General features: G+C 35.7%; 1 protein-coding gene across 4 annotated transcripts in view; it reads left to right on the top strand.

Moving 5' to 3' along the window:
- The window catches only part of IARS1 (isoleucyl-tRNA synthetase 1), a 96,792-nt gene that overhangs the window by 61,687 nt on the left and 14,248 nt on the right, over positions 1–20,857 (top strand). For all 4 annotated transcript variants that reach the window (XM_062585306.1, XM_062585305.1, XM_062585308.1 and 1 more), the window contains 11 exons: positions 1,505–1,652; positions 2,880–3,000; positions 7,645–7,736; positions 8,128–8,205; positions 8,687–8,808; positions 11,321–11,423; positions 11,645–11,728; positions 15,753–15,927; positions 16,714–16,826; positions 17,099–17,194; positions 19,063–19,239. In XM_062585306.1, the coding sequence (XP_062441290.1) occupies positions 1,505–1,652; positions 2,880–3,000; positions 7,645–7,736; positions 8,128–8,205; positions 8,687–8,808; positions 11,321–11,423; positions 11,645–11,728; positions 15,753–15,927; positions 16,714–16,826; positions 17,099–17,194; positions 19,063–19,239 (1,309 nt within the window). The remainder of the gene's footprint in view (positions 1–1,504; positions 1,653–2,879; positions 3,001–7,644; positions 7,737–8,127; positions 8,206–8,686; positions 8,809–11,320; positions 11,424–11,644; positions 11,729–15,752; positions 15,928–16,713; positions 16,827–17,098; positions 17,195–19,062; positions 19,240–20,857) is intronic.

Raw genomic sequence — 20,857 nt, 5'->3', positions numbered from 1 at the left:
ATTTAAAAATTGCAATGCCTTTGTGTTTTAAGGTGATACTTATTCATGACATTGCAGCAAACAGTTTTGTAGGCTGATACTGTGTTACTTTGCAGTGATTTGTGTCTACAAACACTAACTTCGCTTTTTAATTCCAAATTGCTCTGGAGTTCACTTTTACAAAGGCCCTCCTTCTACAAGGGAACTGCTCTGAACAGACTGTTATTTTAGGTCCAACAATATTTTTAGATTTTCTGGGAATGAGCTAACCCTTTGTATCCACACAGTGTTTGAAGTCAAAAGCAATCTATAGGGATAAGTATGAGCTCTTACTTTTCTAGTGGGGTAGGTGTTTGGGAGAAACAACAAATTAGTATGATTGGCTATGGCTATAAAATTAGATATACTGAAAAATAGTATTGTTGATCTTACAATCAGCAAATGAGGTAAAGATTGTTTTTACAGAGTGCAGGTTCACTTAAGGATCCCAGTTAGGTATTTAACTCAAACAGGAGCATGTGTTGCATCAATATCTTTCCCTCTTTTCCTGATACTGACTGACAAATTTAAATAATGCTATTTTTAACTGTATTCTAGATACTAAGCTGAACAGATAGTGAGGATATACGTGTCATCAGGTTTTTTCTTGATGACTTTGCCTCCGTGGCTGCGTACAAGGACTTCAGCCTGTTCATGTCGCCACTGAATCTTTTAAGCATTAACAATTATCTGTGTAGTTGGGGATACTACCTGTCTTGTGCAGACAAACCAGTTTTTCAGTCTCTTAAACAACATAGCAAATATTGTAAATAAAATTAGCTTTTTTACCCTTTGTAGTGGAAGCAGCTGAAAAGGAAATCATTAGGGTCGCCTTTTTCTAAAGTATCTATTTTTGAGGAGTAATGCCTAAATTTTTAGGCCCAATGGACATTGTTCCAAGGCATGTTGCAGGCTGGGGATATGTCTCTCTAAAGTGAGAAACTGTTAGCTTCAGAGAACCTGAACCTAGGCAGGATTTCAGTGGACAAGATGGATTACAGTCGAACACACTGACACATACATAATTCTGTGGGGGCCTGGTTCTAATATAAGTAGTTAATGTCATCTCAGTCCTCTGATTTGCTCTTTTGGAGCTGCTTTTGGAGCTGAGACACATTTGCATTTGTAGGAGGTGCATCCATTTTTATCTTTTGGGGCTTTTTTTCCTGAAAACTGTTTCTGCTATTTTACTTCAGTTTGCCTGTGTTTTGCCTTGCTCCTTTCATCTTTTATTTGCAATGTGCCTGAACCTTTTTATAATTTGGGAAATTAACTAGATTCAGTAGTTACAAAGCAGTAACTTTGAACTGACTTTGTATTAAGGAGCTCAAAACATTATCAAAGTAATAGGTGCCATTCTGAAGGTGAGCACTAATTCCATGCATTCACCACGTGCTATATTGTGATAGCATTAGACTATGTGTTATCACTTCAACTTTTAGACTATGCAGTTTAAACTTTAAAATATTGTGTTACTGTTTTTCAGGTTATACCTTATCAATTCTCCTGTGGTAAGAGCAGAGAACTTGAGATTCAAGGAGGAAGGAGTACGGGATATACTTAAGGATGTCTTCCTTCCCTGGTACAATGCATACCGATTTCTTGTTCAGAACGTTCAGATCCTACAGCATAAGGTACAGAGCTTTTGAGCGTGGAGAAGTGAAGTGGAAGGTTTTTGTGCAGTTTTCAATGTTCAGGTGAATTAAAATCATAGTGAAATTTAGGTTGGAAGGGACCTAGATCAGTTTGGGTAAGTTTGTACAAACCTGCTGTTTGTACTCTGCTTTATAGAGCTAATATTTCTCTTCCTGAGCAAGCCTTGTAGTGTACATTGAGAGGGAGTAGAATGTAGGAGAGTGTCAAGGCATTAAAAACCCCCTTACCCTTTCTCAGATAAAGGTCTCTTGCTCCCTTTTTGTTTCAAGTAAACTTGGTCCTAGTGTGTTCATACTCTTGAAACTAGAGAGTAAGACGAGTACTTTGAATTTGGGGAGCTCAATAAACATGCTAAACTTTAATTCACTTAGCTACTCATGTTTCTGGGAATACCGGTGGTGCCCTGGATTGCCACTCTTCTGGGCGTGCATGTGTGAACATGCATTTCTAACATAAGAATCATTCTCTTTTATACCACATAAGTGGATGGGTAAGTATTGGGTCAAATAATCCAAAAGGATTCTTCATCTGAACTCAAAGAAAGTCTAAAGGTCTAAATTTCTCAGGGGGTTGCAAACTTCACTATTCCAACAAACAACAAAATGCACTAATTATACTTGGGCTGCCTAAAAAATCTGCTTGTTTTTTCCAGTTGGCATTGCTACCCTGGTTTTTGTTTTGAGCTAGGTGGTGCTGTTGAAGTTGTCCTGTACTCTTTAAAAAAAAAAAAAAAAAAAAAAAAAAAACTATAGTTTCTTTGCCCCTTCCCCACATAGAATTAATCTCTTCTGAAAGTCAGTGCATTTCTCATAAATGCTTTAGATCCTCCTAGATGAAAGGGTTATGTGAAATCAGGAGTCATAGCCTATATCCAGAAGCTGTGATTTGTACTACAAACAGTGAAAGAAGTGCTGCATACCATTGTGTGCTGTACCGCTTTTTTTTTTTTTTTTTGTTTTTGTCTGTTTTAACAAATACGAATAATTGGCTTCTTTGTAGTTGAAGGTATTGTGTGATAAAATGAAGAAAAGCGTAAGTCTGAATATTTTTAAATATGTGCTTCTGGAATTTAATGTTCCCTCTTAGAAACCAATATAAAACAGAGTAAAGGTGGCAAACTATTAAAGTAGATGAGATGGTCAGGTATAGAATTTTTAGTATATACTTACGACTTGAACATGTTTTTTGTTTTATTGTGTTGATAGGATGAAGGAAGAGAATTCCTTTACAATGAGAGGATGGTTAAGGAGAGTGATAACATCATGGATAAATGGATTCTTTCTTTCACCCAGTCACTCGTTCAGTTCTTTAAAGCTGAAATGGCAGGTATGCATATCTATGGATTAAATGCCTATTTCTCTAATAAAAAAATTAAACACACACATCCATATATTTCCAGATTTCATGTGAGACTTGCAGTTCAGATAAAAAGAAGGAAATCTTATCACCAGATACCCTTATATATTGCGTTCTCCTGAAAACTCTTGGGGCAGGGGGGAAATCAACACTCATCCTATGGGCTCAGTAGTGTAGCTTGTTGCTGTAACAACATCTTCTGCAGCATTTGAGGCAACTAGTATTATTATAACAGTAACTGAAAGACATCAGTGAAAATGAAGCCAAATAAAACTTGGGAAAGCTGTAAAAAGGGAGAAAAAATAAAAGAATACTGAGAAGTGCATGGGCATAGGGAATAAGTTTCCCCTTGCACAGTTCCATGGAGTTTCTCTGTAATCATATTGGGATTGCATGCAGCAGGACAGAATAGTGTTAGGATATTACCTAGTTTTAGAAAGATTCTTTAATGAATATTTTTTTCCTGCATACATTGCCTTTTTCATCTTCTGATACCTCTCAGTGCTCATATTACATTAAGGCAATTTAAATTGTGAAAGAGAAGGTGCAAGAGCCCCCTGAAGTAGTTCATATGGTTCAGGGATCTTACAAACTCATGAATAAAATTCTAATATCATTTGAAGGGGTTTTAGCATCTTTTAAGGGCACTAGAAAGCTAGATACTGGAAAGGTGGTGGGTTTTGCCATTTTAGTCCTTTTTTGTAAATGTCCAAACCCCCTAGCTTAAGTTTTTAAGTTGCCCCATAAGAATTTTTAGAAACCTTCTATAGATTTACTAGGATCTGGGGAAAGAAAGTATTATTGGGGTAATAGGAAGTTAGGAAACAAGTGAGGGCCAAATCTGAGCTTAAGACAAAGACAATCCTCCTTTGAGTCATCTCTTGAATTATCCTTTCTTAGACTGGCAGGGTCATTCTCACTAAGACAAGTGAGGTGAGTTTTTATCTTTCTAGGGTAGATAAAGTAGCTCATTTTGGTGATTACAAGATTCAGGTGAGATCATGAAAAAGCACCTCGTAAAAGGGAGAAAGAATTGTCAAGCTACTGATAAGCATAGGGTGAGAAGGGTCTCCTGTCAGAAAGACACAGCTTCTTCCTAGCAGTTTTGTCTTTTGAAGTTTGATCTGTGTTGTGTGCCAGACAGACATATGTATGGCCTATACAAGGTAAAAGGCTTCTTATGAGGAGAACAATATTTTGGAGGAAAGTGGAATATTAATTTGTGAATGTGTACATGGGTATGCAGTTTAAACAGAAATAGCATTCATAGGAAGATGGTAGTGGGGCTGGAGACTGAAATTCCCTACCCCGGGATTCTAAGAGGAAGATGAAGCTCATTAAATAGGATGTGTCAGCTGCCATCTTTACGAAGCAAAAGATCTTTTAAAGTGGGAGAAGAAAATTCCACTTAGAAAATGACTATGTTAAGAACCGTCAGACTGTGGTAGTATTGATGATAAATGCTTTTGTCTTTTGTGTTAGATAAAGATAACCCGATACATTCATCAATTGAGTGGCACATCTCATTTTGCAGTGAACAATAAACGTTTTTTTTTCCAATTTATATATCTGCATGAACTCTTGAATTCGGTCAGGCAAGTATTAATGAAGTATTAATGAGATGCAGTAATTTAATGTATTGCCTCATGATAGTCTATTATACTAATTAAAAAAAAAGCTTAGGTTTGCATATATATGTATATATTCTAAACACAGTTCCTACTTCATATGACTTGAAGTAGGGGAAATGTCCTTTACAGGACAAGGCAAGGGAAGATCATAATTGTGGCTGACAACCTTAAGAGCTAGATAGAGGAGGTAATTGAATACAATAAACAAACTTCACTTTAAAAGCTAAGATTGTGCAAATACTGAATAAATGAATTCAGAAGCTGTTGTGGATATGGCATGGTGGAAGCAAAAGTAGATGATTGAGTTTGACAGCTAATGCTATACAACTCCATCACCTGCGGAATGCATAAAATCATTTGTTGTCTCTGCCATGTCTGGTAAGGCCTCAGCTGGAACATAGCTGAGGCGGTGTTGCTGGGGTGATAGATATTTGGGCACTATCCTCCCAAGAAATGACTCTGTACAGTGACATCCTGTTTGTGTATCTCTGTGTATGAACATACAAGCCTGAAGCTGAGGAGGCATCACAAACAAGAAAAATGTTGCAATTCAACTTGGCTTCTTCCTAATTACTGAAGTGTTTTCTATCATGGAGTTCAATTTTGTACCAGTTGTCTCTAGAAAACCATTCCCAAGTCTGCTATTGCCAAATAATGTTTCTGTTAAGTAAAATTTAATTCTGTCCAATTTCTACAAGTGTTTTGAATATCCAGCAGTATTTCAGGCTAACTGGAGTCTCTGAAGATTCCTGTTAGGTTATTTTAGTTCTCCCTTAGATAGGGTGAGGTTAACATGCTCCAACTTCTGGACACTTTAGGGAGACTAGGAAAACTTAAAAGGTAGCTGTGTGACAGAGCTCTGCTACTGATGGCATGGGGTTCAACTTCAAATTTGCCAAAACATGCAGTTAGAGAAAATGAGCCAGCTGAAGTGATGCTACTTTCTGATATATGCTGTTCAGGGAAATTTGGCAAAACTTAGTGTGGTTAAACCATGCATGTCTGTGTTCTAAGAGAGGTTTTTGCTTGTTTTGCCATCATGTGGTGATCTCTGTTTTAATAGGTGCTCAAAACTGGAGCTGTAGAAATGCTCTCTTTAAAAGTGCTTGAATCTAGGTGGGTGTGCGTGAATAAATTTTTAAGCAGCATCTGGTGTAGCTCACTTAGCTTTAGTTCAACATCCTCATCCAAATATAACAGCGGCTATTGAGCAGTAGTGCTGTGTGTTTTTCTTCTAAACCTCAGCTTTCATAGGGGAAGCATGATTTGGGGATGTTAACTATTAAATAGGGCAAGTGGTATAATAATAGAAAGATATTACACAAAGCAACGTGATAAGCAGTTCTTGGTTTAAAGGGGGTGAAAAATTTGTATTTAGAAACATTAAGTCTTACTATGGACTTTTTTTTTTTTTAACTAATAGTACCTGCTATAACACTGTTTTACGAAACAACTTGTGCATGTTGCCCTATACATGTGTACCTCTTTCTTGAGTCATACATAAGATTTTACAATTCGGCTTATAAACTACGATTTTAGTTAATATTGAGGGGAGAAAATCATTTTTGCAGGATAACTTGGTCTCCTGTAAAATATACTACTACTTGAGATTTTGAATTTTTTTAATTAGCGTTATACCCAGGTAATTCATTACAAGAACAGACCTGGGAATCTTTGCAGGATAACTTGGTCTCCTGTAAAATATACTACTACTTGAGATTTTGAATTTTTTTAATTAGCGTTATACCCAGGTAATTCATTACAAGAACAGACCTGGGAATCTTTGCAGGATAACTTGGTCTCCTGTAAAATATACTACTACTTGAGATTTTGAATTTTTTTAATTAGCGTTATACCCAGGTAATTCATTACAAGAACAGACCTGGGAATCTTGTGTGAATACGGATTTCCACATAAATCATGTGCCCTGCCTTGCCATGGCACAGATCATCTGAGAGTTTCCTGTTCAGATTTAAATACTGGTATGCTGAATTTAAAGAGATTTCTATTTTATAAAATGCAATGAAAAGTGTAATGAAACTTTTAAAGTAAAGATGTCTATCTCTTTTTTCTTTTCCCCTTTAGTAGCTGCTTGATAAATGAAGCAATGATCCAAAATCAAGCTTAGACCATTCAAAAGCTTCTTGCTTTTAAGTAGATTATGTTGAGGTTTTTCCTTAGAAAACCAGTTCCTGCTTATCTTTCCACAAAATGGAGTGTCTTGTATTGAAACAAACAAGTGAAATTTGCTTTCACAGTTGCACTGTAATGCTGATGATGACATTCTTTTTTGTGTTGGCAGTTCTCCATGCTTTTTAGGTTGCATTGAACTTGAAAATATATTTATGTTTATCTTCTTACCTCATCAGGCTTGTTGCTGTTATTTGTCATCCTTTTAATATAGTGTATTACTAAGAAAAATAATAAAAACTTGCAAGCAATTCAGAAAGTATTAATTGAAATAAGTGTTGTATTTTAAATATGGCAATGAAGAAAGAAAATGGTGGCAGTAACTGATAGTAAAATTTTCATGTTTGTTTCTGCAGTAATTTTTGTTGAATTTTAGCAGCTTGCCTCTACAGCATGTGCAAATCCGGGATTTGCCAGATCCTGCATGATGGATAGTTTATTATCCACTTTCCTCTTTGAGTCTGATAAAAGCATAAGGCTTCCATGATGCATGTTTGTGTAGGATTAGGGGAGTAATTTGGTGGGTGATGTGTTTATCTTGAAGCAAGAGACTAGATGGCGTGTATAACTTCATAATATGGTTTAACAGTGTATTTACACTTTTTTTTTGTTTTTTTTTTGTTTTTTTTGTTTGTTTGTTTTGTTTTTTTTTTGTTTGTTTGTTTTTTGAGAGATGCTTGCTTCTACTAAAGCTTTACTTCAGGCCAAAGCTATAAATGGTAATCCATTTCTTCAAGTGAGGAACTTGATGTAGAAGGAAAATGTTACCTACAGTAAACATTTTCTCTTCTAGCTTACAGGCTGTACACTGTAGTCCCTCGACTAGTGAAGTTTGTTGATATTCTGACCAACTGGTATGTTAGAATGAATCGCAGAAGATTAAAGGTACGTATCTACTTCCGTGATGTACTGTAAACAAAATCAAAGCAGTCTGCATTAATTTAAACCATAGTAGCTTCATGGTGTTACGCAAAATCTTTATGCTGTGTTTTTCAAATGATCAGTTTGGAACTGGTAGCAGAGATGAGAAATTAACTTGTGTATGTAGAAAGTATTTTTTTTCTCCTCTCTGTTTGATTTTCTTCATAAAACAAATAAAATGCAGAGTAGCTCTGACTTTCGCTTGCTGAACTGAGGGACTGAGTTTGAAAAATCAGTTTGTTGCGTTAAGATATGAAATCTTGACTGAGTGAGAGTGCACTTTGTTTTTTAAAACTGTAGTGTTTTTTTTTTCTTCCCCCACCCTGAACTTTAATCTGGTGAATGCTTTGAATAGGGTGAAAATGGAACTGAAGACTGCATTATGGCTTTGGAAACGTTGTTTAGTGTTTTATACTCCATGTGCAGACTTATGGTAAGAGACTTACAGTAAACTATAATTATTAGACATTTTTAATGTACTTAATCTGAAAGCTTGCATCTCTTTAAGTTTCCTTTAGAATCTAGGAGCCCAGAGACTGAACAAGTGGGGAGAATGAGTGTGCTGTTATTGCTTTATGTAGCTTACTTCACTTTTTTCCTTCTCCCCTTTATTTGCTTATCTAGACCACAATACTATAAAGAACGTGAGTAGTACCTGACTTAAAAAGAGACATTGTGATTTCTTACCTGATGCCCAAAAGTACAGGTGAAGTTCAGAAAGAAGGTGAATAAGTAGTACCAATTTCTCTATTTATTAAAGCCAATATTTTGGATAACATCAGTTCTGTGTTGAAGACACTGTGTAAGCATTTTGATTTTTCCTGAGCTGTCCTTACGAATTTCCTAAGTATTGCTTATTCATAATGTGCAAACAATAAAGAAACAATAGTGAACGAATGAATACAACATTGCAGGCCCCGTATACTCCATTTATCACAGAACTGATGTATCAGAATCTGAGGACGCTTATTGATCCAGCCTCAGTTCAGGAGAGGAACACCGAAAGCATCCACTACCTCATGCTTCCCCAAGTGAGGTAAGAAACAACTGCAAAATGGTTTGGGCTTCCTTCCCCCCCACACTTTTTTTTCTTTTTTCTTTTTTTTTTTTTTTTCTTTCTTTTCATGGTAAAGTATACCTTTGCATACTTGTATGTGAAACTGTCTTGCAGAACAGGAAAACAGCATACAATATACTTTCATAAGGTGAATGGTTCTCTTGCCTCAAGATGAATCTTAAAATGATCTTTTAACATGTGTTTTTTTTATTTTCTGTCAGCAAAAAACATTATATTTGAATGTTGATTAAATTCTGGTTACTGTTGGTCTCCTTGCTGTTGCAGGCCTTTCTTTTCACTAGCGATAATACACTTTGCACCCCACCCTGTTAGCTGGGAATTTTCTTTTCCCCCACATTTAGGCAGCGGACTTGTGCGGGGTTAAAGGACTGTAGAGGCAGGAAAGAAAACAATTAGAAGGAATACACATTCCTAGCTCAAAATGTTTCCTGCTTGTGATGGATGTGGAATATCCATTTTACTATTTAAAATAAGTACTTAACTAGAAGTATAATGCCTACCTATGAAGGATCTGAAAGGATTAGAAAACTTAGTTGCTGACCCTACTGTTGTAAGAATGCACGAACCCCTGCGTATGTAAGCCTTTCGTTACTGACTGCTGATGCCAAATCCCGTGTGGGTAAGAATTCTTCATTTGTACGGAGCATGTAAGGAGACAGCAGAATGAGTTCCTTTGACTTCAACTCAGGCACTTAGACCGTTATCTGAAGAGATTGCCACTTGTAAAAGGACATGTGATATGAAAGAACTTTCCAGGCTGGGATTTTTTTTTTTTTTTTTTTTTTAAGTGCTAATGTGTCTCAGAAGAGCGTAGATCCATGCTGGTTCTATTGGACATGTGCTGGATTATCCATAGCATCAACTCAGCAAGCTAGAACTCAATTGGTGAAGTATTTTCTATACAGCCAAGGGAGACTTCAGTGTTACAGTAATCACTTAATCAAGCTAGTGTTTTGGTTAGTGTGCACATTTAAGTCTACTGTTAGACACTAAATAACAGAAAAGCACATCATTTACTATTTCCTTTTGCAGTGTAGCTCAGTCTGAAAACCCTCAAGGACAGGGGAACTAACTGTGATACTTCAGATGTCAGTTTAAGAATTTAAACATTCTCATAATGTTTCTTTTATGGATCCTATATCCTTTGAGCATGGTTTCTGTTCTTTCAGATAGCTTTAAAATGCAAGTTAGCAGTGAGGGTTGTTGCGAGGAATCTGAGATTGGCATAATGATAATGCTGATTTTCTGATCCCTAGAAACGTGCTGTAAAAAGTATGCAATCAAGAACGTGAAACTCATCAGCTATCAGAAATGCTTTTGAGCTCCTGTAGTATGGACTAATGGAAGGATATTGAGCTATTTGTGGGAACTTGGTTCAGGCACGGAGTTAGCATAAGCCTTTGAAAGTGGCTTAGGCACTTGCTTGTTTCTGTTAGTACTGCCTGACTTGCTACATTGTTATGTGAGCTTCTGTGAGTGCAAAAGTTTACTGCACAATTTAGACACACCAGGGTTTTTTGAGGACCATCCTGGAGACTGACTTTTGGAAGAACAGATGCTTAAAAACAAGTAGTAATATTTTAACTGAAGCTCCAGGGCAGGAGATGTGGGAATTCCAGGTGTTAGTTTTGCTTTTCTACTTTACTAGTTTTGTTTTTCTGGATAATCCTTGACAGCACTGTTTTCATCCCAATACTTTTTCTACTTGTGAAACTGCTAGCAACTTTATGTTCATTTTGTTCACCAGTGTCTTTTGAACCAATACCTCCTGTCTTGATATGACACATGATCTGTGCAGTTTTAAAGGAGCTGCCTGAATTATGCAACCGTTCAAGAAAACCACGTTCTTAGAACTGTTGCCTGCTAGTACATTTGAAGCAAGATGTGAATGTCAGCTTATTAAAAAAAAAAAAAAAAAAAAAAGAAATTTAAAAAAGCAAGCTGGCTCAGAAAGGAAGAGTGTTAAAACAAACCAGAAGAAAAAAACAGTGAAGCCAGGAACAATGACAGAACTATATAAAACATCAAGCTAAAATATGTAGGATTCCTAGGAAGGGTTATAAATTGAGATCCAGTGAGATGGTTGCATATAGGTATTTTTTTCATAAGAATCCTATTTATAATATCTCTTTTGCATCTTCTTACAATGTTATTAATGTAAATTTTATTTTTCATTAAATATTAATAAAGTAGGTAGTGTGACTCAGTCAATCATCATCTTGTGAGCAGTACTAATAAAAGATGATTTTAAAAATAGTTTTTTTTTTTTTTTTTTTTTAAGAGCAAATTCATTCTCCACACTCTTCTCTCACAGAAAGGAGGAAAACATATCTGCTCATTTTTTACGTTACCTCAAACAGGGTATTATCCAGTTTCTTAGAAATTTCTGTGAAATGGGGCAAAATGCTTTAAATCTGCTCAAGCAGATGTAAAGAAAACAAATCCATGTAATGTTTCCTTTTTATCCTAGGGAGGATCTGATTGACAAAAAAATTGAAAGTGCCGTTTCTTGCTTGCAGTCTGTTATTGAGCTTGGACGAGTAATCCGAGATAGAAAAACCATTCCAGTAAAGGTTAGAACTCTTCAGCACCTCTTAATAATACCTTGTGAATGTGCAATAGCTGTGTAACCTTGGGATAAATTTGGGAAGATTAAGTATAACTGACTTTGGAATAGCAAGTGTAATTCAACAGCAAAAACTTCCAATGATGATGAAATAATAATTTCTGAAGCTCTTATTTTCGTTTGAAAGGAGGAAAACAGACTTTTTTCACCTCTCTCCCCTTTCCCCAGTATCCTCTGAAAGAAGTAGTTGTTATCCACCAAGATCCAGAGGCTCTAGAAAACATCAGGTCTTTGGAGAAATACATCCTTGAGGTAAGAACATACTGAAGATGTTATTTAGGAAATAAAATGTCAAGTAGATAAGATACTAGTCTATATAATTTCTTTAGTCATCCTCTTCTGCATACCACTGCAATATTCTCTTTAATGTGTATCCATTAGAGAAATGCAACATGCCCTACTTTTAAATCTATCTTAGGATAAAAGTCCTGCCATTCAGAAGGAAAGTAACCTTTCTTGCTTTTTGAGCTTTTTGTAAACTGATTGGGCATTCAGCTTTTAGTCAGTCTTTTAAAAATCAGTAGTATTTTAAATTAGATGAAGGAGTTTGTCTATAAATAAGTAAATTTCATTTTTTATTTGTTTATGCTATAAATTGCTTTAAAGCTGCAGTGCCACAGTTACAAAGTTTTAATGAAAACACGAAGCCTATTTTGATTACTTTAAAATATTGTTTTGTAGGGTTTTTTCTTGGGCTTTATATTCAATTAAATTTCATTACAAATATACTTCATATCCATTTTTCTTACACCTCTGTGAAGAGGACACCAAGCAGTGGCAGAAAAATAGAAAAAATAGAGGGAAGAGTGTTTTTTCTTAAAATAAATAAATAAATAAATAAATAAAAAGAATCCAGTAACAAATATGGCTGAGCCAGCTGTAAATCTAAAATAAGGGCAGGGAGCAAGCTACTATGTTAGTATGCCTTCTAATTTTTTTGTAGCTTTTGGCCATTTCAAAACATCGTGCAAACCAATGGTTGTTAAGAGTAAAATCTATCATTTGATTATTGCATTTGAAATTGTGAGCTCTTCTAGGTACAATTTTTCACAGTTAGCAGCCTTAAGTGCAGGGGCGTGATAATTGCTTCGCTGAACAGGGAGCTAAATAGGGCATTGATTCACTGTAAGTTTGGGGGGTTCTGAAACTGCTTTGGAAGGCAGTGGTGGAAGAAGGAAAGGCTTAAGCAACACTGTTCTTTCTGTTCGGTCTTAACTTCTTTCTGCTACGGCAGTCTTTCCTTGGGATACGTGATCAGTTGTCACCTAGATGTTCCACTGTGTTGCCTGGGGACAAATGCCAAGACTTCCATCGTTGTAACTGGCTGTATGACTGGAGAGAAAGACTTGCACTTAAATAGGAGCTCTTCATGTGCTAAGAAATGCAGGATATTCTAAAGGAGCTGAAATGGTATATAATATTGGACAGAATGCATATGTTCAAGAGCATAAATTGGGAATGATTTCATGACAGTGTTCTTTGACCTGCACTTCTCCCTTTCATCATCGAAACAAAAATTATTTAAAAAAGTAGAATTTAAAACTAGTATTAGAGCTGTCCAGGCTATGGAACTTGACCCGCTGCTGAAAATGATGCAACTGTTATGTAAAAATGACCACGCTCTCTGAAGGAAATGAATGCAGAAGGCTTTTAGCAACACTGTTGAAAACAGTTTCTCTATAAGCATTACCAGTTGAAGCTTTTTCCAGTGCTAATTCATGGCTGCTCTTCTTAAGTACTTTCTGTGAAAGGTTTTTATCTGAGTCAGTTTTACTGTGTGCACTGTCCAAATCTCTTTTGCATTCCATTTTAGTGTACCCTTCAGCCCCCTTTCTATCTATGGCTACGGTAAAATAGTGATAATTGACTTCTTATTCATCGGATATAAGGTCTTCCAGTATTTCATAATGTTAGGGATGTCACAGTAAACTGATGGATTGAATCCAAGAAGGGGTTGAACTGTGACATGAGAACTGTGGTAGTGTGAGATCGGTCTTTCCTTTTTCTTTTTCCCAGTATTGCATAATCAATATTAATTTCCTCTCTAGAAGTGTCACTTAGAGCCTGGCACAGCTGAAGCACAGTCCTGACATTTTTCTCTCTTTGTTCTGAAAGCTGGATGTGGCTGGTCAACGGGTTTCGGATCTGTCTAATGCCTGATGCAGGGAGCGTTGACACCGATAAGTGTAGCCCTAGTGCACGTAAAAGCTCTAGGGTAGTGCTGTGAATGTGTGAATATGTGGGCCATCCTAGGGGGAGTAGGAAGGACCACTTGTCTCGGTCTCATTCTTTGTGTTTGAGACTCGAAAGATGTGCTGAGTCATTGATTATGATTTGTTTTGCAAATAAAACTAAAAAATTATTTTAAAACAAAGCACTACAATGAGGCAGATGGAAACAAACCTAAGATACAGAAACAAACCCAAAATGGAGTTGCTTTTCTCAAAGAACCATTCTATTTTTATAACTAATACTATATATAGAAGAATGATTTCCTTATCTAATCGGTATAGAAAGTCTGTACTGGCTAAGTAGGCTTGTATGTAATATATCAAGTCAGATCCAAAATAGAAAGTATCTTCAAACTTTGTGTTATTTTTTGATTACTCTTTCCCTCCGTCTGCCCATGTTTGTCACTTTTCATTCTACTTATGAGCTTGTTCCCAAGAACACCCCATTAAAACAGAATTTCTAAAGTACATAGTTTGTCATTAGATCTCCTAAAAGATTTATTAGATTAGATTAGATTCAGTTCATTCCTTGCTCCTCAGGTCAGTAGGGCTTCCTGGGGAAAAAGACTGTAAAAATAGAAGTATCCCTTTAAGTATTCCTTCAGTCTAAATGTTTGGCTACTTACTAATTCTTTCACACTGACTTTTTCTTCTGTCATCTACAAGGCTTGGATTGGCTTGTGTGTCAAATGTGTTCTGTACCACGTTGATCAGAACTCTTAACATCATTCAAGTAGAGATTTAAACATAAAATGCCTTAGACACTGGGCAATGTGACAGACAATCCATGGGATTATAGTGAAATGTGCTCCAAGCATGTGCTGAGTTTTGTAAGAGCAGGGGAGTTGTGTGCTTGTCCCAGGAGCCCTCAGCTCTGTCCCTGACACATTACACCAAGAATAGGGAGTCTGAGATGCTGTGTGAAGCTTTGAATTTTGTATTATGAAGTCCTGCTTGTGTGTTTCCTACCTGACTTGATAAAGCAAGGAAATGGGAAGATGCTTTTTGAAGATTCTGAGCAACGTTGGGGTACGGTCTTACTCTGTTTATAGGAGGTACTGTTTCTTGATGTTACTGATAACATGCAATGTACCTGTTTTTCAGACAAGATTAAGTGCAGAGCAGAGAGGTTTATTGTGTATTTTCAAGTTTGCATTGTATCATGATCAGGGTGTCCAATGAAGGTCCTTCTCTCGGTCCTTCTCTCGGTCTTTTTTTGTTTTTAATGGTGACTTTTAATGTTCTTATGTGGTCTCTTCTCATACAGTAGCAACTCTGTCCTCTGAATCAGTTGCTCTTCTGTAAATGTTCTGTAGCTCAACTGTGTTCCCCTTCAGATACAGGGACAAAAACAACATGCGTTATTTGAGATATGGGTGCTCCTGGGTTTTTAGGTAGTAGCAAAATGATGTCCTTGGTCTTGGGACCCCTTGTGAACATGGTGAAAGGTTTAGCTTTTTTGACTGCCACTGGACACTGAATTATCTTCAGGATTTTTGCACTGTGAAGCAAGGTATGTTTCTGTGCAGTAAAGAGCTAGTGTAAACATATAAGGGAGGAGACAAAATGGGGAAATACGAGACAATGTAAACCTTAGCGTGTAAAATTGTAGATATACTTTTCTGGCTAAATGGATGCTGAAAGGAATATTTTTAACAGAGCTTTTCATCGTGAATCTTGCCAGACTGTTTTCTGATGCTGTTGCACACAAAGGTAACAGCTTTATCTCTTCAGGCAGTTGTAACAGTAAAATAAAAAGGTTGTTGAATAGGGCTCTGACTTGAATTGTGAGCTGACAAGTGTTTACTGATGAAAGAGAAATCATCCTAAAGGCTGAAAATGAGAATGAGATGCTCTTTTAAGAACAACTTGAGTATTGGTTTGGTCTGTGTTGACAAATTACTCTGTAAAGGCAGCCGTATAGAAAATTGGCAGCTTAAGTGTTTTGACTACCCTAGTACTGTCATCCCTTTCTAGTACTCTTTCCAACAGTTGCCAGAGATGGCTGTTCTTTAGCTTTGTTTTTTCTTTTGGTGTTTATACAGGAACTTAATGTACGTCAAGTGACATTGTCTACTGATAAAGATAAGTATGGAATTCGGCTGAGAGCAGAACCGGATCACATGGTGCTTGGGAAGCGCTTGAAAGGTGCCTTTAAGCTTGTCATGGCTGCAATCAAGGAGCTGAAGAGTGAACAGCTAGAAAAATTCCAAGAGACGGGTAGGTAGTGGCACAAACCACCGAATGGTGGCAATGCTGACCTGAGAAAGAGCCATAGGATTTTGGATCTGTAAGAAGAATTCAAGCAATTACTCTTCATTTGTGTGTTAATAAAGAATTTATAGGAACAGATGCAAAAGTATCCTTCCATAGACTTCAGGAAATTTAAGGCCTGTTTCCACTTACCATCCCAGTTAAATGTCATGCTAATAAGAATAGAAAAATTTTTCTTCCTTTATTTTTAAGTGTTGTCAACAGTAGGATGAAAGTGGTCATGTATACTAAACTTGCACTGTTCTCCTGTTTAAGTGCTCTCATAAGTAGAAAATGGAATAAAGAATAAGTTTTTGCGTAAGACTGAGCCAAATTTGAGCTGAGTACACTTGTGACAGTTCTTGTTCTAAAGGGGCTGTTTCAGTTGCAGATTTGCAGGGGGTTATGAATTTTCCAGATGTATCTGCCTATTTATCTGCTAGAATATAAATTTTGAATTGAATTCAGTATGCAGGTAATTTTTATATTTTACTCAGTTTCATTCAAATGTTACGTAGTTTCTGAAGTCTATGTTTTAGCTGAGTTCTGTTGCTTCTGGGAGTACTAGTATGGAAGAATCTGAATTTGGGATAGTTTGGTGTTTCTTAACCAGTGTTTAATTTCTGTTTAGCTTTATTGAAGGTGTAGTGCGTTTCCTATATTTGAGGTTTGATACTTGCTTTATGCTTTTTGAATTAAGAAAAGTTTTTACTGCAGTTTTTAAGAGAAGTTCTTCATTTGCTATTAATGCAGGCACTATTGTTGTAGAAGGACATGAATTGCATGGGGAAGATCTTCGTCTCATGTATACTTTTGATCAAGTTGCTGGAGAGTCTGCCCAGTTTGAGGCACATTCTGATGCTCAGGTATTTTATCGGTAGTTTCTGGTTTTTGGTTCAAGGGAAGTATTCTTATAGAAGTAAAATGAAAATTGTAAGGTGAAAGCTGGAGTGGCTTTCTTTGGTCCTTAAAGAATGAACAATAGCTACTGTGAGATTATCTCTTAGATTTTTGAGCTGTTAAAGCACTCTCTTGCACTCTCAACATGACATAACTGAGTGGTTCTATTAAAAATGTGCATCTGAGTGGATTAATATGGGCTTATTTAAAAGATTGTTATCTGTTCAAATGTCTTCAGGTTTTAGTTCTGCTAGATGTTACCCCAGACCAGTCAATGGTGGATGAAGGAGTTGCCCGGGAAGTGATTAATCGCATTCAGAAGCTTCGCAAAAAGGTTAGGAAACGATGGAATGAAAATTTTTATTTCTAAACAATTTTTTGTTAGTATGTAGAGAGAACTGACCTTAATTGAGACGTGCAGCCCTGTATCATTTATTCTCCTGAATATCTGTCAGATCTCACATAAATGGCTAGAAACAATTATTTTCATTTTAAACCTTTGTACTCTTAAGTAGCGAGGGTTGAGCCATGAGCTTATGTAGACATCATCTGTAGTGAATGAACTAATTTTTGATACCAAGAACCTCATTTTCTCTTTTCAGCTACATAACAATGGTTCAGTCTCAGTTAAAGAGCTCTCATCCATATCTTTCCTTTTGCTTAAGTATTCTGTTCTTTTCTGCAGCAGTTACGATGTGTTACATGAGCTGGATTAGGCTGCTAAAAGTAGCAAACTTGTATGAGGCATTTCTGGCACTGATTTATTTATCAACATTAATGTTTTGACTCTAAATTTTTCTAATCATATATACAAAGGATGCTATCCGATATTTATGTTAAGGCACTTTGAACCAATATAACTTTCTTTTCTCTACAATGTTAACGCAGAAGGAGCTGCACTGAATATCTGTACTTTGTGCCAATAAAGCAGAGAGGTGAAGATGAATGTAAAGAACCTTTAATATGGGGAGAACTTTAAGTAATATATAACTCTGCACAAATAATTTTAATAACTTTAAATTAATTTTTAGAACTTTAAAAGTTAAGACAAAAAAAAAAAAAACCTCAAACAAACAAACAAAAATCCTCTCATTGCCCTATTGCAAACGTGGAATATGTTTTATCTAAATTGAATTTTCCTCCTGCCAGAGATTGTGTAGAGATAATTTCCATGGGACTTGTATGAGCAAGTATGAAGGACGACAAACTTATATCAATACTGTGTAGAATAAAAACAGAAAGGAAAGTGATTAAGTTGCATAAGTTACTGGATGAATTAAATTTACTTCTGTAGTGACACAGTTTAATTTATTCTCATTTAAAGGATTAGAGTATGCAATTTTAGTGTTGGCTATTTATTAATAACTTACTATGCTGAAATTCATTTACTCTGTCATTCTTTTTTCTAAATTCCTAACACTTTGCTATTAGCAAAGTGTGCAAGAGATGAAAAATGCAAAGGGATTTTTGATCAGTGATTATACAAATGTCATCTCAGCAATTATCAGTATTTTAACTTTAATTTCCAAATCTGCTAATTTCTGCAGTTTTTTCACTTTTTTCCCCCTTTGTAGCCATGTTCTTAATAAAACAGTATTCTAATATAATTCAGTACCCGTAAGTGTGCCTTTCACAGTAATTGTCATTTTTCTGAAGTCGTCAGTATAGGAGACAAATAGTGTGAAAACATAAGAAAAGTCCAGTGGCCACCTTCAAAACTGGTATCAAAATAGTTTGAAGACTGTTCTGCGTTACGAAAATGTCAGTGGTTGAGCAATTGTTCAATAGTGACCAGAACTGGGGGTTTCATTTCAGACTAACAGATCATGAAAATGCTGTTTTGTTTTGTTTTTTTTTTTTTTTTAAAGTGTGTTAAAAACAAAAACCAAACCTTTTAAATAAGATTTGATAGGCTTTCAGTACTTCAAGATGGAGAGTTGATAAATGAATTTGAAAATGAAACATTCTCAGTAAAGTCAGTTTTTGTCATTGCCCTTTGAAAAAACTTGTAACATTTCAAGCCTCTTGCTTGTCTGACAAAAGAATTGTCTGTTCTAAAATTTGTGTGGGAGCTTTTAATGAATGTCGAGTTCATATATTTAAGATTTTTTAAAAAAACAACATTTAACAAATATTCTTTATAGTTTGTGTATACAGATGTCACCTTACTGTCATTACTAATACTTCTGGTCTATCCTTCAGCGAAATCTGGTTCCTACAGATGAGATTACAGTGTACTACAGATCAAATCCAGAAGGTGACTACCTGGATACTGTTGTTAAGGAGCATATGGATTTCATTTTTGCAACAGTCAAGGCTGCCCTGAAGCCATACCCAGTGCCTACCTCAGAAGAAGTTCTTATCCAAGAGAAAACACAGGTAAAAAAAAAAATCATGTTATCTGCTTTTAACTGAAAAACTCTTTACAGAAAGTGTGTATGTCAGAACGTATTCATGGGATATAGTGGACACTTTCATATTTATGAATTTCCATATTCATCTTTATGATTTGATAAGAAATTGGTTGGGCTTTGTGTGCCTAGTATTCTCAGAAATGAAGCCATTTGGGTACCTCAATGCATACCTTAGGCAGTCACTATGTAATTAATAATAGAGGTTGGATGGTTACTTGTACTTGAATTAGTTCATTACTTGGACAGCAAAATATCCTTGTTCTGGTTTCCTTACTTTCTAATGCTTTTGTATTAGAAAAGCTCTTCATATTCTAAATTTTGCCTTTTGGCTATATTTCTAATATTCAGTCTTTCGTAACAATGCAGAGTTTCACAGATTTTACAGATAGTCTTTCAGCACCAGATTTGACCCATTTTGTTTGTTTTTTCTTTGACTGCTTGTTCTGATGTTTTTTCAGAAGGCTTTTGCCGTTGTTTTACATAAACCTAACATATTCAGAAGGCACTTCTATCAGAATTGTGGATGAGATGGACTCTTCAAACTAAATGTCAGGCTAAACCAGAAAGTTACCAGTTTGCATTACAGAACGGCTTTGGGTCTGGGAATAGTTGCAAAGAAAGAATGCGTTTCATCCATTTTGCTAAACAGTGTGTGTAAGGAAATGTTTTAAACCTACTAATGGAGTACAAATTTGAAACAACATTATATTTGACCTTTTCAAGGCTAATAGTTTCACTTAGTGACAATCACATGAGGAGAGAGTAAAGTATGTAAAAGCAGAGGTGGTTGAGCTTGAAGAATAAGGGACAATACTTTGGTATTTCTTCTAGGTATTTATCTGATTGTGAAGAGTATAAACCTAGATGATGCTGATGGACAGTTTGATGTTAAAAGTCAACATCAGATCTGAATCAGAATGTGGAGCAGCTAGAAAAAATGAATTTAATGTATATGAATTCATGTACTTAAGTGATTATCCTACAGATGGTTGTTAGGAAAATGAAAGAAGACGTTACTTTAAAATGTTTTCTATAAAATGTGATTTTTTTGGTTTTGTATTTTTCTTGATTTTTAATTTGAATATATAAACATGAATATAAATTTATAACTATACATTGTATAAAAGCTAGTTATTTTCTATATTAAAATATTTTATATTGTAAGCATATATAGAAGCTTTATATTTTGTGTGTGTGTGTATGTATATATATATATATATATATATACACACAAAGCATGCATATACACATATGTATATATTTCTCTCCTCTTTAGAGGCTGAAACATCAGTAATCAGACTTTTGCCTAGTGTAATGCTGGGAAATACTTGTGTCCATAGCCGAGCTCTGAAATTGTGTTCTGTATTGAGTTTAACGTTGACCGCTACATCTTTCTGTGAAAACTGTGATGTGCGTGCAAATGGTTTTTTCCTCTTGCTTTTGTGTTCTGAAATCTTAACTAATCAGAGCCTAGTCAAGAAAATCATGTTCTGAAAAGTTAAAAGATGAGTCTGGAACATTTGTTTTAAATAGTGCTGTCTGTGGAGTAAGATCTTCCCCTGGCAGATGGTGCTAGTGGTTTT

This window comes from Rhea pennata, chromosome 12 (genome assembly GCF_028389875.1).
Source record: "Rhea pennata isolate bPtePen1 chromosome 12, bPtePen1.pri, whole genome shotgun sequence".
Lineage (NCBI taxonomy): Eukaryota > Metazoa > Chordata > Aves > Rheiformes > Rheidae > Rhea > Rhea pennata.
The sequence above is the reverse complement of the archived record's forward strand: the minus strand, read 5'-3'. Positions and strand labels throughout refer to the sequence as shown.